Source organism: Zonotrichia leucophrys, chromosome 7 (assembly GCF_028769735.1).
Source record: "Zonotrichia leucophrys gambelii isolate GWCS_2022_RI chromosome 7, RI_Zleu_2.0, whole genome shotgun sequence".
Classification (NCBI taxonomy): domain Eukaryota; kingdom Metazoa; phylum Chordata; class Aves; order Passeriformes; family Passerellidae; genus Zonotrichia; species Zonotrichia leucophrys.
The window spans coordinates 13,097,156-13,111,835 of record NC_088177.1 but is presented as its reverse complement, the minus strand read 5'-3'; the positions used below and the strand labels follow the sequence as shown (position 1 = coordinate 13,111,835).

The 14,680-nt window shown below is 41.8% G+C and overlaps 1 protein-coding gene across 2 annotated transcripts in view; it reads right to left on the bottom strand.

Moving 5' to 3' along the window:
* Positions 1-14,680, bottom strand: part of ADARB1 (adenosine deaminase RNA specific B1) — a 64,856-nt gene that overhangs the window by 25,218 nt on the left and 24,958 nt on the right. Inside the window, exons 3-4 of one of the 2 annotated variants that reach the window (XM_064719136.1) lie at positions 13,158-13,232; positions 6,546-7,477 (exon numbers count right to left, since the gene is read on the bottom strand). In XM_064719136.1, coding sequence (XP_064575206.1) covers positions 6,546-7,477; positions 13,158-13,185 — 960 coding nt within the window. In that variant the 5' untranslated portion in view covers positions 13,186-13,232. The remainder of the gene's footprint in view (positions 1-6,545; positions 7,478-13,157; positions 13,233-14,680) is intronic. The other variant, XM_064719137.1, reaches the window with a different exon arrangement.

Genomic DNA, 14,680 nt, shown 5'->3' with positions numbered 1-14,680 from the left:
TAGGAGCATTAAGTTATAAAGATTTACATTTTTAAAGGATTGTACAAAGCAAATGAAGTGAGTTTTTATTGTTCACTTCAAAAATTGACATTGAGGTGTCCCTTGCAAGTGGAAGCAGAGGTTTGAGTGCTCCATGTCTACCAAAACAAGGTCAGACAGTGCTAAGCAAAGCACTGAAGCACCTAATGCCATGATCCTGATGAACATTTGAGGCTTGAGAGAACAACTGGATAGACAGATAAATCTATCCTCTCATGCTCAAACCTCAAAACTCATCATTTCTGTATCCTCAACATTGAACTTGACAATAAGATTGAAGTAAAAATCCATGTCCCTCAAATGAACTTTTTATAACAATCTAATTCCTTATCTAAGTATTATATAAACAAGGACAATTTTGTTTCCAACCCTAGTGTAATGCTTCCTATTTTTACAAGACCTCTACAAAGTTAGGAATAGAAAATACCAGTGCATAACCCCAAATAAGCTATCTCAAAATTAGGAAAGATTTCTGTCTTTCAGGAAAACTTGAACTTTAGGTCAGGCTGTAAGTGGGGCTAACTTCCAAAAGGAAGGAGAACTTTGAAATAGCAGTCCTGCTCCTGTTGACAGACAATTCAGTTCAGCACTTGCAGCCAATCTCACCTGCTGTTTTCAAGGCAACTGGAACTGTAACTGCTAGAAAAAATGAGTGAAGACCAAATTATTGAATTTTCACCTGAAAAGAAGCTGAAGCCAAGGCAACCACACATTGATAACCAGCAGTATCTGAGATGTCCTAGGTGTGCACACCTGGCCCACAGCTGCACGTGCCACAGAACACAGGAATTGTGTCACACCCACCAGTGCCATTCACATGTCCAATGTGAGGCACTGGAACTCTGGAACTGAGAAGCTGTGGCAACTCAGAAACTCTATATATTTTTCAGGAACACAATTTAGCTCAGACATCATGAACATGTCTGGTCAGGCACTGATTTTCAAACACAGTCTTTTTGTTGCTGGACCCAAAATTGGGTTAGTCCATGTTCTGCCAGCACCACAACCACACAGCTAAAATCAGCATTTAATTGTCCTAGTACTTACCTAATGCAGAAAGATGAACTTTAAGGTAAATACACAAAAGAAAAGGCAAAACATTGAGTGGTTTTTAATCACCCTGGTCTTAGAAATGGAAAATTAATACACAAAAGGCCTAAATTAAGCTCCCTGCAGCCATGAGGGCAGATCACTGTATAGTCAAGACACAAATTCCCCATTGCAGTGTTTTATCCCTAACCTCACTGTGTAGTGATGGATATTTGTTTCCCAGTTGCAAGTTTCACGCTCTCACTTCTGTAATCCATGTATTTTCTGCTCTGCCCTACACTGTGATGTGCTGGACAGCACACAGTAAAATCATGCTGAATGACACTGTGATGGAATTTAGATACTACAGAAACAAACTATTCCTGATAGCAAATGCTTCAGGTCACTTCCAACCCAAACTATGCTATGATTCTATGCTTAATAGATGCTTCAAACCTGCTGGCATCCAGGAATAAACCATGTGATTGACCTTTTCTAAAGAAGTGGTGGTGACTGGTACCTGGAGGTTCCAAGTCTGGGAACTGAAACTGCCCTGTGTTTCTGGGATGCAACCCCAGGCCACTGTGCCTGCTAATGCCACTGACAAAAGGCTCCCTGAGCAGCAGCTGGATAGTGAGCCTGCATACAGGCTGCATCCATGAGCTTCCTCCAGAAGGAGCTGCTTTTTTTTTCACAAAACAAGCAAAGCAGAGCAAACTGTGGTGTTGGTACACAAAGGAGCACGCAGTGAGTTCCTCCAGGAGGATAGAAGCTGGCACTGCAGAACAGGAGCTGCATCTCACAGGGCCTGGAGCTAAGCTGCTGGCAAGGAAACCTAAAAATGCTTGGATGAACTTGGAGCTGGACACTGGGGAGGACTCATAAGAAGAACTAAGCAGAAGTCAAGCAATACAAAATGAATCTTGGAGATCCAAACAATCCAGGATGAACTGGAGAGCAGAAAAAAAAACACTGCCTAAAAACAGGCACATATGTTAAAGTTTTCTTATTTCTATTTGATACACAAATTTCGTGACAACAGCTGGGCAGTGAGGAATAAACACTGTTAAATGCCTACAGATGTAGTCACTGAGATTGTGGTCTTTGGTAAGAACACTCCCCCAAGAAATCACAAAAATTATCCCTCTCTCCCAGGCAGTCCATTACATTGCCATAGTTAAGGGCATGGAAGAGAAGGGAATAATGCAGCACCAGGAACAAGACTTCCTGGCCAGAAATGACATCCTGCTGTCCCCATCTCAAAACCATGGACTTGAAGCTGAGTAGGGATCTTTCACATCACATTCTGCTCTACTGCCTTTGATATAAATAAATGTTAATTGGAACAGAAATTGAACTCATGTCTCACCTTCCCTGTGAATGCCCTAACATCTGACACACAGTTTCTCTACCCCCGCTTCTGCATTAAATCATTATTCCAAGTTGAGTAATTCAAAAAAGGAAAGACCCAAAATAGCTGACAGTTGGCTCAGTAAGGCATGTGAGCTCCAAATTATTTTGGGTGCGTTGCTCCCTTCTCTGATGAATTTACAGTAAATCCACTCCTTTTCTACACACACACACAGGGCTGGTTAAATACAGATGTTGCAGCAATGCTGTAGCAGAACCACCCTGATCCTTCACATCTGAAAAATATCCAGGAGCTGATGAAGTTCATGTCAATCTGGAGCTGAAGAAGACCTTGGAGACCACCCAAGATGAATGCTGGTGATGCCCTGAATGGTGGCAGAGGCAGCAGTGATAGCTCACAGCTCTCACAGGAACTGACTCAAAACATCTCAGTCCTTTGTGCTCTTCTTGGATCTCCAGGGACCCTTCTCAAGCAGAAATACTCTCCCTTGGTTTGTTTTAGTTTTTTTTCTTATCCTCACAGTTTATGGCTTATGTAAACTTCTCACTGTGGGTAAAATCAAGGTCCTCCTTTTTTAACAGTGACCAGCACACACAATTCAGAGAAGTTTCCTGTAATGATTTAAACAAACTTCTGCCTGGTTGTAGAGTCTTTCACTGTTTATGCTGATGCATCTTGTATATTTCTTCCAACTCCACAGCAATTATTCTAACATATACTGTATGATATTCCCATAATTATATTCAAAGTATCTTTTTCCCAGATTTGAATCCATCTCATTCTTATTCTCCTGTACACACTCAGCAATCCACTGCTATGAACTGCCTAGAACTCCTCAGTACCTCTCCAGAAGCAGCTTCCCCAGATCTCCAATCATGCTCATAACTATTTGTCTATCTTTTATAAATTTGAATAATTTTTCATACTTCCCCTTGCCCCACATGGAACCAGGACTAAAAAACCACAACAAGTAGAAGTAGACATTCAGAACTGGTTCTCACCCCATTTCTCCTGCTTAACATTTTGTTTCAATGTCTGCCCACAACTACAGAAAGGATAAATTGAATTAGGTGAATGATTAAAAACACTTTCTCTAGTCATGTTTTTCAAACTGATCTCATTTGCAGCTACACTGCTCACTTGTGCAGCTCAACTTGCTTTCTCTCACCACAGTCAAGCTTTCTAATTTAAATGAATGTTTTTAAACTTCCATGCATACGACTTCCACTTCCAGCTCTCTGCCCACCTTGACTAATCATTTATCTTTTTAAGTAAACAGAGGAAACACCATCAGGAAAACCTCCATATCAGCTTTCTAACATAAGCCATTAGTGTCCTCAAGAGGTGATCCCTCCAAGCAGCAGGATCCCAGTGTCTGATGGAAACTGTGCCTGAGTGACCCCAGCAGCCTGGACTGCTGCAGCTTTGAAGCATTTACTGGGAATTACTGCTACCAATGTGTTCTTCTCTCAGTTTTACACCAAAGCACTTGGTACTGGCCTGAGAACTTCTTTTAGGGACAGCACCATGCCATCTTTGCCAGAGGTGTGAGACCCCTCCAGAGAAGGCCACCAAGATGCTCCAAGGCTGGAGCCCCTCTGCTCTGGAGCCAGGCTGGGAGAGCTGGGGTGCTCACCTGGAGGAGAGAAGGCTCTGGGGGACCTCAGAGACCCTTCCAGTGCATAAAGGGGCTCCAGGAGAGCTGGAGAGGGACTTCAGGCAAGGGCCTGGAGTGAAGGAGAAGGGGAAATGGCTTCCCATTGACAAAGGGCAGCTTTAGATGGGATATTGGGAAGAAATTCTTCCCTGTGAGGGTGGTGAGGCCATGGCACTGAGAGGCTGTGGCTGGCCCATCCCTGGAAGTGTTCAAGGGCAGGTTGGACAGGGCTTGGAGCATCCCGGGACAGTGGAAGGTGTCTGTGCCCATGGTAGGGGGTGGGAATAAGATAATCTTTAAGGTTTCTTACAACCCAAACTATTTTGTTGTTCCTTGATTTTTTTTTTGATCAGTTCACAAAGCAGAGCTAATCATAAAAATATTTCCTTTGTTTTGGAGAGGCAAACCCCTATAATGCAAGTGTGACAACCTGTTCAATACCAACACACTCACTGCCAAGGTGCATCAAATGCACAACTGCTGAGTTTCTCATTGGGACATTTCTACCCACTCTGAGGCACACGTTGAGTGTGTTCCTGGGTTTAACTCACTTTGCCAGCACAGAGATGTTCCTGACTGCAGGGAACCTTCCCTCATTCCATCTTCACTGGCAAAACCACACTGTACTTCTTTTATTTCCCCTAAGCACTTGGTATTTGGTTTTCTCCTCCCCTCACATATTTCTACTTTTCATTTTTTCCAACCCCATCAATATTTTATTTTTTCCACTGGTTGTATCAAAACCTATCCTCATTTGCATCATTCCTGCACTCTCCAGTTTTTGTGATTTCACTCATTTTAGGATTATCTCTGAACCTAACACTTTTTTTTTACACAGTAAACAATGTCTAAAGTAATTAAACAACTCACAGACTTCCAAAAGAAGATAAATCAAGCAGGATCTGAAAACAGCACAAATGCTTAAATCATTAAATACATACCAGACCAAAATCACTAATATGCAAAAGACCTAATGTAATTCACTAACAACTAATTATAATTCAAAGCAAAGCAACACAGTGAAGTGCCTGATGACATCCTGATGACAAGCTGATCAAAAGCCCCTGAATAAAAAATTACTTGAAATAGGGTCTAAGTGAGGCAGCACCCGTGTATCATCTTTTTCCCAGCTCAGCTTGGGTTTTTCACACTTTCCTCTTCCAGTTTCAGTTTTCACCATTTTACTGATGCAAGAACTAAAAACACATGAATTAGCAGCAGTGAAATTTTGTCTGGGGTCAAATCTACTTTTAAAAGCAGAGAACGCAGTCTAAAATCACTGAATCTACTCAAGATATTGTAAGTACCCAAAGCAGCGTGATCCTGGATTTGAAAATGAAAGAGACATTTATCAGTAACACGGTAAGTGTGGAATATTAAAATGAAACCATATAGCAAGCTCTAAAACATGAATAATGTCCATATATTTTGAAAAAACAACATACTCAAAATAGTCTCATTTACTTATACTCTTTGACCCCACATTATCAAATTAGAACACTATGTTAGAATTTTAATGAAATCTACAACACTGGTTTTGAGATAGGAAAGGTCAAAGCCTCGAAATTCCCATAATAAACAGAAAGTTGAAAAGAATTCACAGACAAATATTTTAATTTACATGGGCATATAGTATCATTAAAAAGACCCAAGAGATGCAGTAGAAAGACAGCAGTCAAACAATTATTAGTGTCGTTAGACTGGGAAGAAACAAAAACAAGAAGAGGAAGAATTTTTCAGCATTTAAAAACCTCAAAATTAGTCCATTCTAGTGACTTCAAATTTCTGATCTGTGTCTGGTATGTTGGATACTTGCCCTCAAATAGTTCATTAGCTATTTGAATTCAATTATTTCTTAGCTATATTTACTTGCCTAAGTAACTTCCATATGCATATTAATTCATTTGCCTAGAGCACAACCCTTCAGATGAGAGCCATTTAACCACACATCCTGGATACAAGCACATGGAAATCAGTGGCAGTTGCAACAGACTCACTAAATCTGACCTTGACTCACAATAATTTTTGTTTGCAGGAGAGAATGATTTTCTTCTCTGCTAAAAACCATTGTACCAAATAATAACTTTACTTAAAGCAGTGATTCTCACTTGAAACCCATCTAAGTCTTGCTGCCTGAGATGAGCAAGATGTGATTCAATCTTTCCCCAGCACAAACCGTAATTCAGGCTGGCACTGGTGCTCTCTTACACAACAGAATCAAGGCTGAAAACATCAGAAACAAAGCCTCTGGTCTGTGCAAGAGAATACAAATTGTCAGCAGCTGTAATAGTATAAATCACATCATGCAGATACACACACATATATATAGACACACATATCTACAGAAGCAGAAATGCTGTTCAAACTGATTCAATACACAATCTGACTTCTCTTGGTCGTTAGCCAAAGCCATCACAACACAACACAAACACCCAAAGGGGTTCTCACCTGTGGCAAGTGTAACTGCAGCCCCTCGCTGGGAATGGGCTGCCGAGAGGGAGTCTGGTCCAGCTGCATGTTGAACAGGGAAGCCAGGGCTGACTGAGCAGCCCGAGCTTTCGCCAGCTTTTTGTTCCTTCCCGACCCTTCGAAAGTCTGTCCGTCCACGGCCACGGCCATGACAAAGTTCTTGGCGTGGCTCTCCCCGCTCTCCGACAGGAACTCGTACTTGAGCCCGGGGCGCAGCTCGTTGAGGATCATGACGGGGTTCTTGCCGCTGGCCGTGGGGTAGGGGGAGGCCGGGGGCAGGGGGGACTGGGACAGGCTGCTGGCCACGGCGCACGATGGCAGCCCGTAGTCGCCGCCCGAGCCGAAGGAGCCGTCCCCGTTGGAGCCCAGGTAGAAGGGAGCGTCGGAAGGGACGGGCGTCTCGAAGCCGTTGAAGAGGGTGTCGGGGAAATCGGCCTGGTCGGACGTGAAGTCCGTGTTGACCGACAGAGTCCTGCCCATGGCCAGGTGGGCCTCCGAGGCGTTGGGGAACTGCACGAAGGAGCGCAGCGCCTTTTCGGCAGCGTGGAGCTTGGCTTTCTTTTTTGTCGGGCCAGACCCCTCGAACACCTGCCCGTTGACTTCCACCGCCATCACAAACATGGGGGCGTGCACCGGCCCCGTCTGCGAGAGCAGTTTGTATTGTAAACCGGGTTTGATCTCGTTAAGCTGCATCAGGGCGTTCTTTGGCAGAACGGGGCCGGGCGTTTTCTTCCTCTTCTTGGGGCGGAATTTGGAGTGGCCATTGTTGCCCTCCTCCAGAGGCCTCTTCCTGCTGCTGCTGCTGCCGCCGTTGGAGAGCGGGGTCCCCTCGCCAAGGCCCTGCCCGGCGCTGTCCTTGGGGGGAACGTTGTCCACATTGCGGTTTTCTTTAATGTCGGTGCTGCTCGAACCTGCGGTGCCCAGAAAGAGTAACTTACAATGCCTTCGGTGCAGGATCTTGTAAATGCAAAATTTATAGATTCCTTTATCTCTCTTTGTAACTGGTTAAGTGATGTGTGCTCGCAGGTTAAATATTTTTGGCAATGCAACTGGACATGATGATAATGTAACACAACCTCTCAATAATTCAAGAAATAACACACTCAGTCTTCAAACCACACACCTGATACAACTGCACAGCAAAAAATCACTACAACTTTTTTTTTCATTTTAATTATGCTAGAACCTAACTTTTACTTCTAAGTTATATTCAGCCTCAAAAATACTTTAAATCAACAATATAAGCTATAAGAACACATGCCCACAAAACAAACAACTACCATTAGTAAAGTAAAAATGGATGCCTAAGACCACAACTCTGAGCCAGATATTTAATCCTAGTCCATCATCAGTTTAGTCATGTCATTTTTTCCCCACAGTAATTTTAGTTGCTTAAACTGAAAAACTACATAAATAAAACCTTTGTTCAGAGCAATGAAAAATTAGGCAGCTCTTTCATAGGTACCATGACCGAAGAGTGTTTGAATGCTTTTATTTCTCTTTAGCTATTCCATACTTTTCAAATTCAGTGAGTTGTTTATGTCTTTTCTAAACATTCATTTCATCTCATCTCATCCCAATTTTCTCAGGAACTACAGCTGCCCACTGTGCCAGCAGGACCACAAGACCATATATTTCCATACAGCCTTCTATTTAAAAAAATCTCTAATTCATCATTTACAAGCATAATTCCTTGTCAAGGAAACTGCTTTCATGGAGTTACAAACCCAAAAATTGCTAGAGATTCTCTCTAAGGCCATGTAGAACAGAAGTGTGACCAAAGCTGCACACTCATTGTGTCATTAAAATTAATATTTTAATGGGAGTGCAGGGAAGACAATATAATAATAATGTAATGATTTGTTTTCAAAAAATGTAAGTTGGGGTAATGATATGTCAGAGATATATATAAGGAATTGAATTTGCTCTAAGTTCAAAGACCTCATCTTCACCCTGATAAAGAAACTAAGGAAATTAACTATTGGTGTTTTCTACTGGCATTTGTGAATGAAAAGGCAAATGTAATAGACCAATTATTTTTAAATCTCCTGTTCCAAAACTTGAATTTATCTCTATTATATCTACACTGACTCAAGGTGGTAAATGGTCATTGAAATTAGAGCAAACCAGGTGGAAGCTCTCTCTCAGTGATAAATTCCAGTCATGCTTTCAGGCTTCCCTAAAAATCCCCTACCATGCACACATCACTTCACCCAGGTTACAAAGCTGATGGAATGGTTACTAAATTTTCATTTATAACATCCTCCAGCAAAAGCTCGATAGGTTACTCCTTTCGGTGCTCCAAGAGAAAAAAAGGAAGGAAAAAAAAAAAGATCAAAACAAAAAGCCAAAACAGGAACACATTTTGTTAAATCACAGCAGCACAACAAAGAATTGTACAGTACTGATTATGCAATTAAGTCAATTAAATTGTCAAGAATCAAAATTCTGAAGCATTTCATTGCTAGAAATCTTCTACATTTAATCTAGTATCTCTTGTTCAGCAATATACATATTGCCTGGAGAATGAAGGCTATAAGGCCACAACTGTCAATACACAGTGTCCATGCATATATTCTTTATAGAAATATGTATTTATGGTAGAGGAGTCTAAGGACAACAGAAGAAATTTTTAAATCTTTCCTTACAGTGAGTTTCTCATCTAAAACGCTGCTTTTACTGGTGGCACCAGATATTTGTTATCAATCACCAAGACTTTCAGGCTTAACAGAAATCATTGACTTAACACTAATTAATGCTCTCTGGTTTCACTACTTTTCATATGAAAACCACTACCAGTGCCTGTGGAGGAAAACAGGAGTTGAACAGACTTCAGCTGCACATTAAAAGCTTTTCCATGTAAGCATGTCAGCTGGAGGAACTCATTCATCAGGCAGGGGAAACAATCTCCTGACAGAGAGGAGGGACTTGGAGGGAGCAGGAAATAAACTTGCAGGCTTACCTGGAATTATTAAGAGAGAAGGGAAGAAAACTACTCCTTGCCTGAGAGCTACTAGGCTTTGCTAGCTTTGGAGAACCTGCAGGGTGGAAGAAGCTTGGAGAGGAAGAACACAGGGAGCTGATCTGAGTCAAACCAAGAGACCAGGAAAGGAGCGAACTGTGGAGCTGATCCAAATCCAAATTTGTGATGGAAAGGGAAGGACTTTCTGTGCAAACCAAAACGAATGTGCTTGTTTCAACCCACAGAGCTGCAACACTGCAAGGGAAGGTCCCTCCCTCTCTCAAGGGTGAAGGTGTGCTTTTGGTCCTTTTGGTCAACCTGTCCAGCCCAGGTTGGGGCGAATTACCTGAGGGTTTGGGAAGATTAGTCAAAACGTAACCTGTCCAATCAGAGATGCCACCTCCCATCTTGCAGTTACATGCAGTAACTCCTCCAACTCATCTCCCTGGATGCCTTTTCCAGGCATGCCACCCTTCCAGGGAAGTCAGGAATGGCCCTCCAGGCTCTTGCTCACCTTGCCCCGTTCCCCACAGGTGACAGGGCCACCAACAGACCCCAGGAGAGGGCATCACACCAGTATAAGGACACTTAAGTGACCATGCCCATGATGGCAGGGAGCCACATGAGCTTTTTTTCCCCCAAAAAAAAGTTTTCTAATGGCTTTGAAAGACCCCATAAACCTGAGGTATCCACCATGTCCTGAGCAAGGTGCTTCACCACTTCATCACAAATGAAAACATCTCCCGTTTCTTTCTTTGATCCTCCACCTGCTAGTCTGACTGCATCTACTGGGGTTTATTTGCTATTTTTTAAAGTTTGATGATTCTAACATTAAACACCCCATGTTGTGCATGATTTTACAGAAATCTCAAATATTTCCATTCTTTAAATATAATTCTTCAAGGAATTAATGCTTTAGAGAGCCCTTTGAAGTCCATCACATCTGCTGTGTATTTAAAGCAGCATAAGCACATACATAAACACTTAATGGCTGAGATCCTGTTTTCTTAAACATTTATACAACCCATGATTTTAAAACTGGGTATTTTTCATGAGATTGGTGTATTTCCTAGACATTAAAAACAACTGGCAGCTTCAACTATTTGACTTATGTCTGTGGAGGCCACCTTAGTAAAAATCATAGCTGACATCAACAATTTGAGCAGAAGGACAGCCCTGACCTTCAGATTTCAGCTGGGCACTTACAAACCCAAGGACATTTGAAGCAGGAAAAAGGCATGGGAAATTCTTCATGCCAGTAAAGAAATAAATCTTCTGTGGTGGTGCTCTGGTTTACTTTTGGGTTTATTCCCTGTAATTAAAAGGTGTCTGCCATTAAGATGCTTTATCCATTTGGGATCTTCCATTTCTGCTTTCTGAGAGGCAACACTCCCCCTGCTCTGTCTGATCTGGAACACAATTAATTAAATTTAACTCTTAGCTGAACCAAAAGATGGTTCTAGCCACCCCTTATACTGCTGCTTTCATTTAGTGGCCTGAGGAAATTCTAAATAAGTAATTTTTTTCATTCAAAAACAAGCAGAAAAAAACCACATACTCTCTTCACAGCACCCTTTAAAAAAAGGAGCAAATACATCAAAGATAAAGGTCAGGAGAGTCACATGCTTGTGTTCCAAGTGTCCAGAGTGCAGCCACACAAAGCAACAAAAAACAAATAACAACATTCTAAATAACCATCTCTTTCCCCAAATATCTTGTAGCGTCTCTATGACCAAAGGTTAAAGAAGGAAAACACTAGAAATTGAAGTCTGAAACACTGTTTTCTCAGGGATATTAATTTATTAATGTAAGACATCATCACTGTCTTATATTTCATCTGAACCCAAAAAGAAAATCATCTTAATTCTGGTTCTGCAGAAGAATTCTTGTTATGCAACCACAGGCTACAAAGACTGCATAGCCCACCTTCCTTTCCTTCAAGAACCTTTTCCCAAAAGCAGTTACATAAAATAATAAAAAATTAAATAGGCTATTTCTAACATGCCGCTTCACAATTTTAAGAGATATAAAAGTAAAGAGAGATAAAAAGTAAAAAAATATATCTCTGCACAAATCAAAGCAAAGAATTTAAGAATTGAAACTTTGATTTCTGACCTCCCCAAATCAGATGATTTAACATTTCCAATTCATGATGTTTGTGTGGGCACACAAAGGAAGGTCATCTTGCACTTGAAATAAACTGGGCTCAGCCAAGGTTCTGACATCTCAAAACTGAAGTCATACAAATGCATTCCCTAAACAGTTCCATGGAGCCAAGCTCCTGACAAAATAACAAATTCCTTGAATGGCTTCCCATATTGATGCACTAACACACAAAAAAACCCAGAAGCAGACAAAAAGTTTAGTGTTTTTCTTAATGACACAGAATTAAAGAATGCCACTATACAAAGAAATTATATTTCTCCAGCTTAGGAAGGCATCTTCCATTCATTCTCAGCTGTACCACTATTGAGCAAAGGGATGTTTTATCAAAAAACCATGAGAATTATCTAATTACACTTTCTGAAGGCCTCTATAGGGAAGGCACCTTTAGAAGCAGTTAAAATATCCATGTGAAGTAATTTGTTATCAGGGAAAAGAAAATTATAGCAAGCATATTGCAGTTGAGTTCACTGTTTCACTAAAGAAAAAAAGATTGATTCTATTTCAGGTATTTTTTGCTTTGGTTTTGGGTTTGATTGGTTTATTTTAACATAATGATCTAACTTTCTCATCTCCTTATAAAATTCCTCTAACTTGTCCAGACTGAACTACAACTCTTCTGCTCCAAAGCCAGTGCTGAGCTTTGTCACCTTTGCCAGATGCACTCTTTAGCCACTGTCACTTGGGGGAAAAAGAAGCATATTTGTTATAACATAATGTACAATTATTTACAGTCAGGCACAGCACAGCAGCAACAGAACAATTCTGTGAGTCACAGGAAAAACAGACAGCTGAAAAGCAAATAACAGTAAAAATATTTCAGAACAGTTCAAGAAGAACACTTTTCTCATAAGTTATTGGATCTTAATTATACCCCAGAGTTAGCAGTCTCACATACTTGGCTGCATCAAGTACACACCAAGATGATCACTTTGGCTATTTTTGTGCTTTACAATCACTTCAGTAATTCAGCAGCTCAGGGTTGGGACCATCACCATCTAAAAAGAATCATCAGCCCATGTGAGACCTGCACAGAGCTTTTCCAGCTCCACCTTTGCTTTCTCCTTTCTCCTTTTCTGCTCTCCCTTGTTTATACTGTACTCTTCAACTCCATCTCCTTCATCTCACCTCTCACTCCCTACTGGTACTTTACCCTTGGCATGGGCACTACTGATATTATCCCTCCCTTCTTCACTGCTGGTTCAAGAGAGGGAAATATTTTGATTAGTCAGCTGCTGTAGGAAAAAATACAAGGTATAAAGTATAATACAGAAGGTATAACTATATTAGCACATTAAAAACACTGTTAATGCAAAAGCTCTAATTCACTCTTCTTCACTGAAATTTAAAGCATCTTCAATTCTGCACCTGAGGTTTCTTTGCAACTGCCCCTGTGCTTGAGAGAAAAAAATGACTTTCAGAAATTATTAGAGAGTTTATTACTGTGTAAAATAAACACATCTTACTCATGTTTTCTTCATCGTCTACATCCATTGTGAAATATCTTTGCTGGTTTCTTGGCTGGCAGAGACGGCTTCTGTCTGGAAAACAGGGAAGAGGATATTCAGGCTTTAAGGTACCAACTTACTAGGTTTAAAACTTATTGTTAATAAGTTTAAAACATCCTTTAAAAGCAGCAGCCCAGGCCCTGGCTTAGCATTGGGCTGTTTAGGTAAATCCTGACCAAAACTGGATTTACCCAGCTGATCCTTCGTAAAACTGCGATGTTCATCAGTGACTGAAATAAGCAGCCCCAATCTGCCAAAGGCCAGAGTGGGATGATGAAGACCACAATGAGATCTCCCCACAGTCTCCTCCAGGCTGAACAAGGAGAGCCTGGAGGAGATGGCTTCCTATGGCTTCCCCTCCAGACTCTTCACTTTGTTCACAGACTCCTTTGGACAATCTCGAACATCTTCATGGTTTTTTTCCATTGTAGTTCTCAAACCTGTCCCGGGGACTCGAGGTGAGGCCATGCCAGCCCAGAGCAAAGTGGGACAATCTCCTCCCTTGCCCAAATGGGGATGCTGTGCCTGATGTCCCTCCTGGCTGCCAGGGGACTGCTGACTCCTGCTCAATTTGCCATCTAACAGGACCCCACAGGTCCCTGTCCACAGCACTGCTCTCCAGCCTCTCATTCCTCTCATGGCCTGGTCTAAACACACTCAGAATCCAGCATTTCCCCTTGTTATTGAACTTCCTATGACTGGGGACTGCCCACCCCTAAAATTCATCAAGGTCTCTCTATAGGGCCCCTATGCCCTCAAGGCAGACAACAGCTCCTTCCAATTTAGCACTGGCAGCAAACGTATTTAGTATTCCTTTGATTCCTGCCTCCAGGCTGCTTATCAAGATGTTGAAGAGCACAGGGACAAGGACAGAACCATGTGGAACCCCACTGAGACTGAACACACACCTGATGTCACCCCATCTACTTATAACCCCTTGTGCCCAACCCAAGGCAGCACAACATCAGCCCACTCCACTGTAACAAGAGGAAATTTGTTGACTGTAATCAACAGGACTTGTAAATAATTATCACCTCAATTAGCACATCACAGCAGCTCCAGTTACTCCTGCAGCACCACTTTGTACTCAAGGATTAAGGACTTGACAAATTGCTGGTTTAACTTCTACCAAGGAGATCAGTGAGCTCTCTAAGCCAAGCTAGAAGGGAAAAAAGCGGTAGAGCTGCCCCACACTTCCACACCGTGCACAAACCCTCCTGAGGAGCTGGGTTATCAGCCTGGGCTCAGTACCTCGCCCACAGCCTGAAGGAGAGAAAAGGCAAGCTCCTGCCTGCTAAAAGCAGAGGCAAACAGAAACGCTACTTGCATTTTTTTAATCATTTCAGTAACTGTGCTGAAACAGATTCTGAAAGCAGCGAGGAAGATAAACAGCCAAAGATAGCTGACAGAAGAGCCCTAAGGCACCTAAGAGATGCAATCCTACAGTGTTACTGCAGCCAAATGACACTAACACTCTGTTT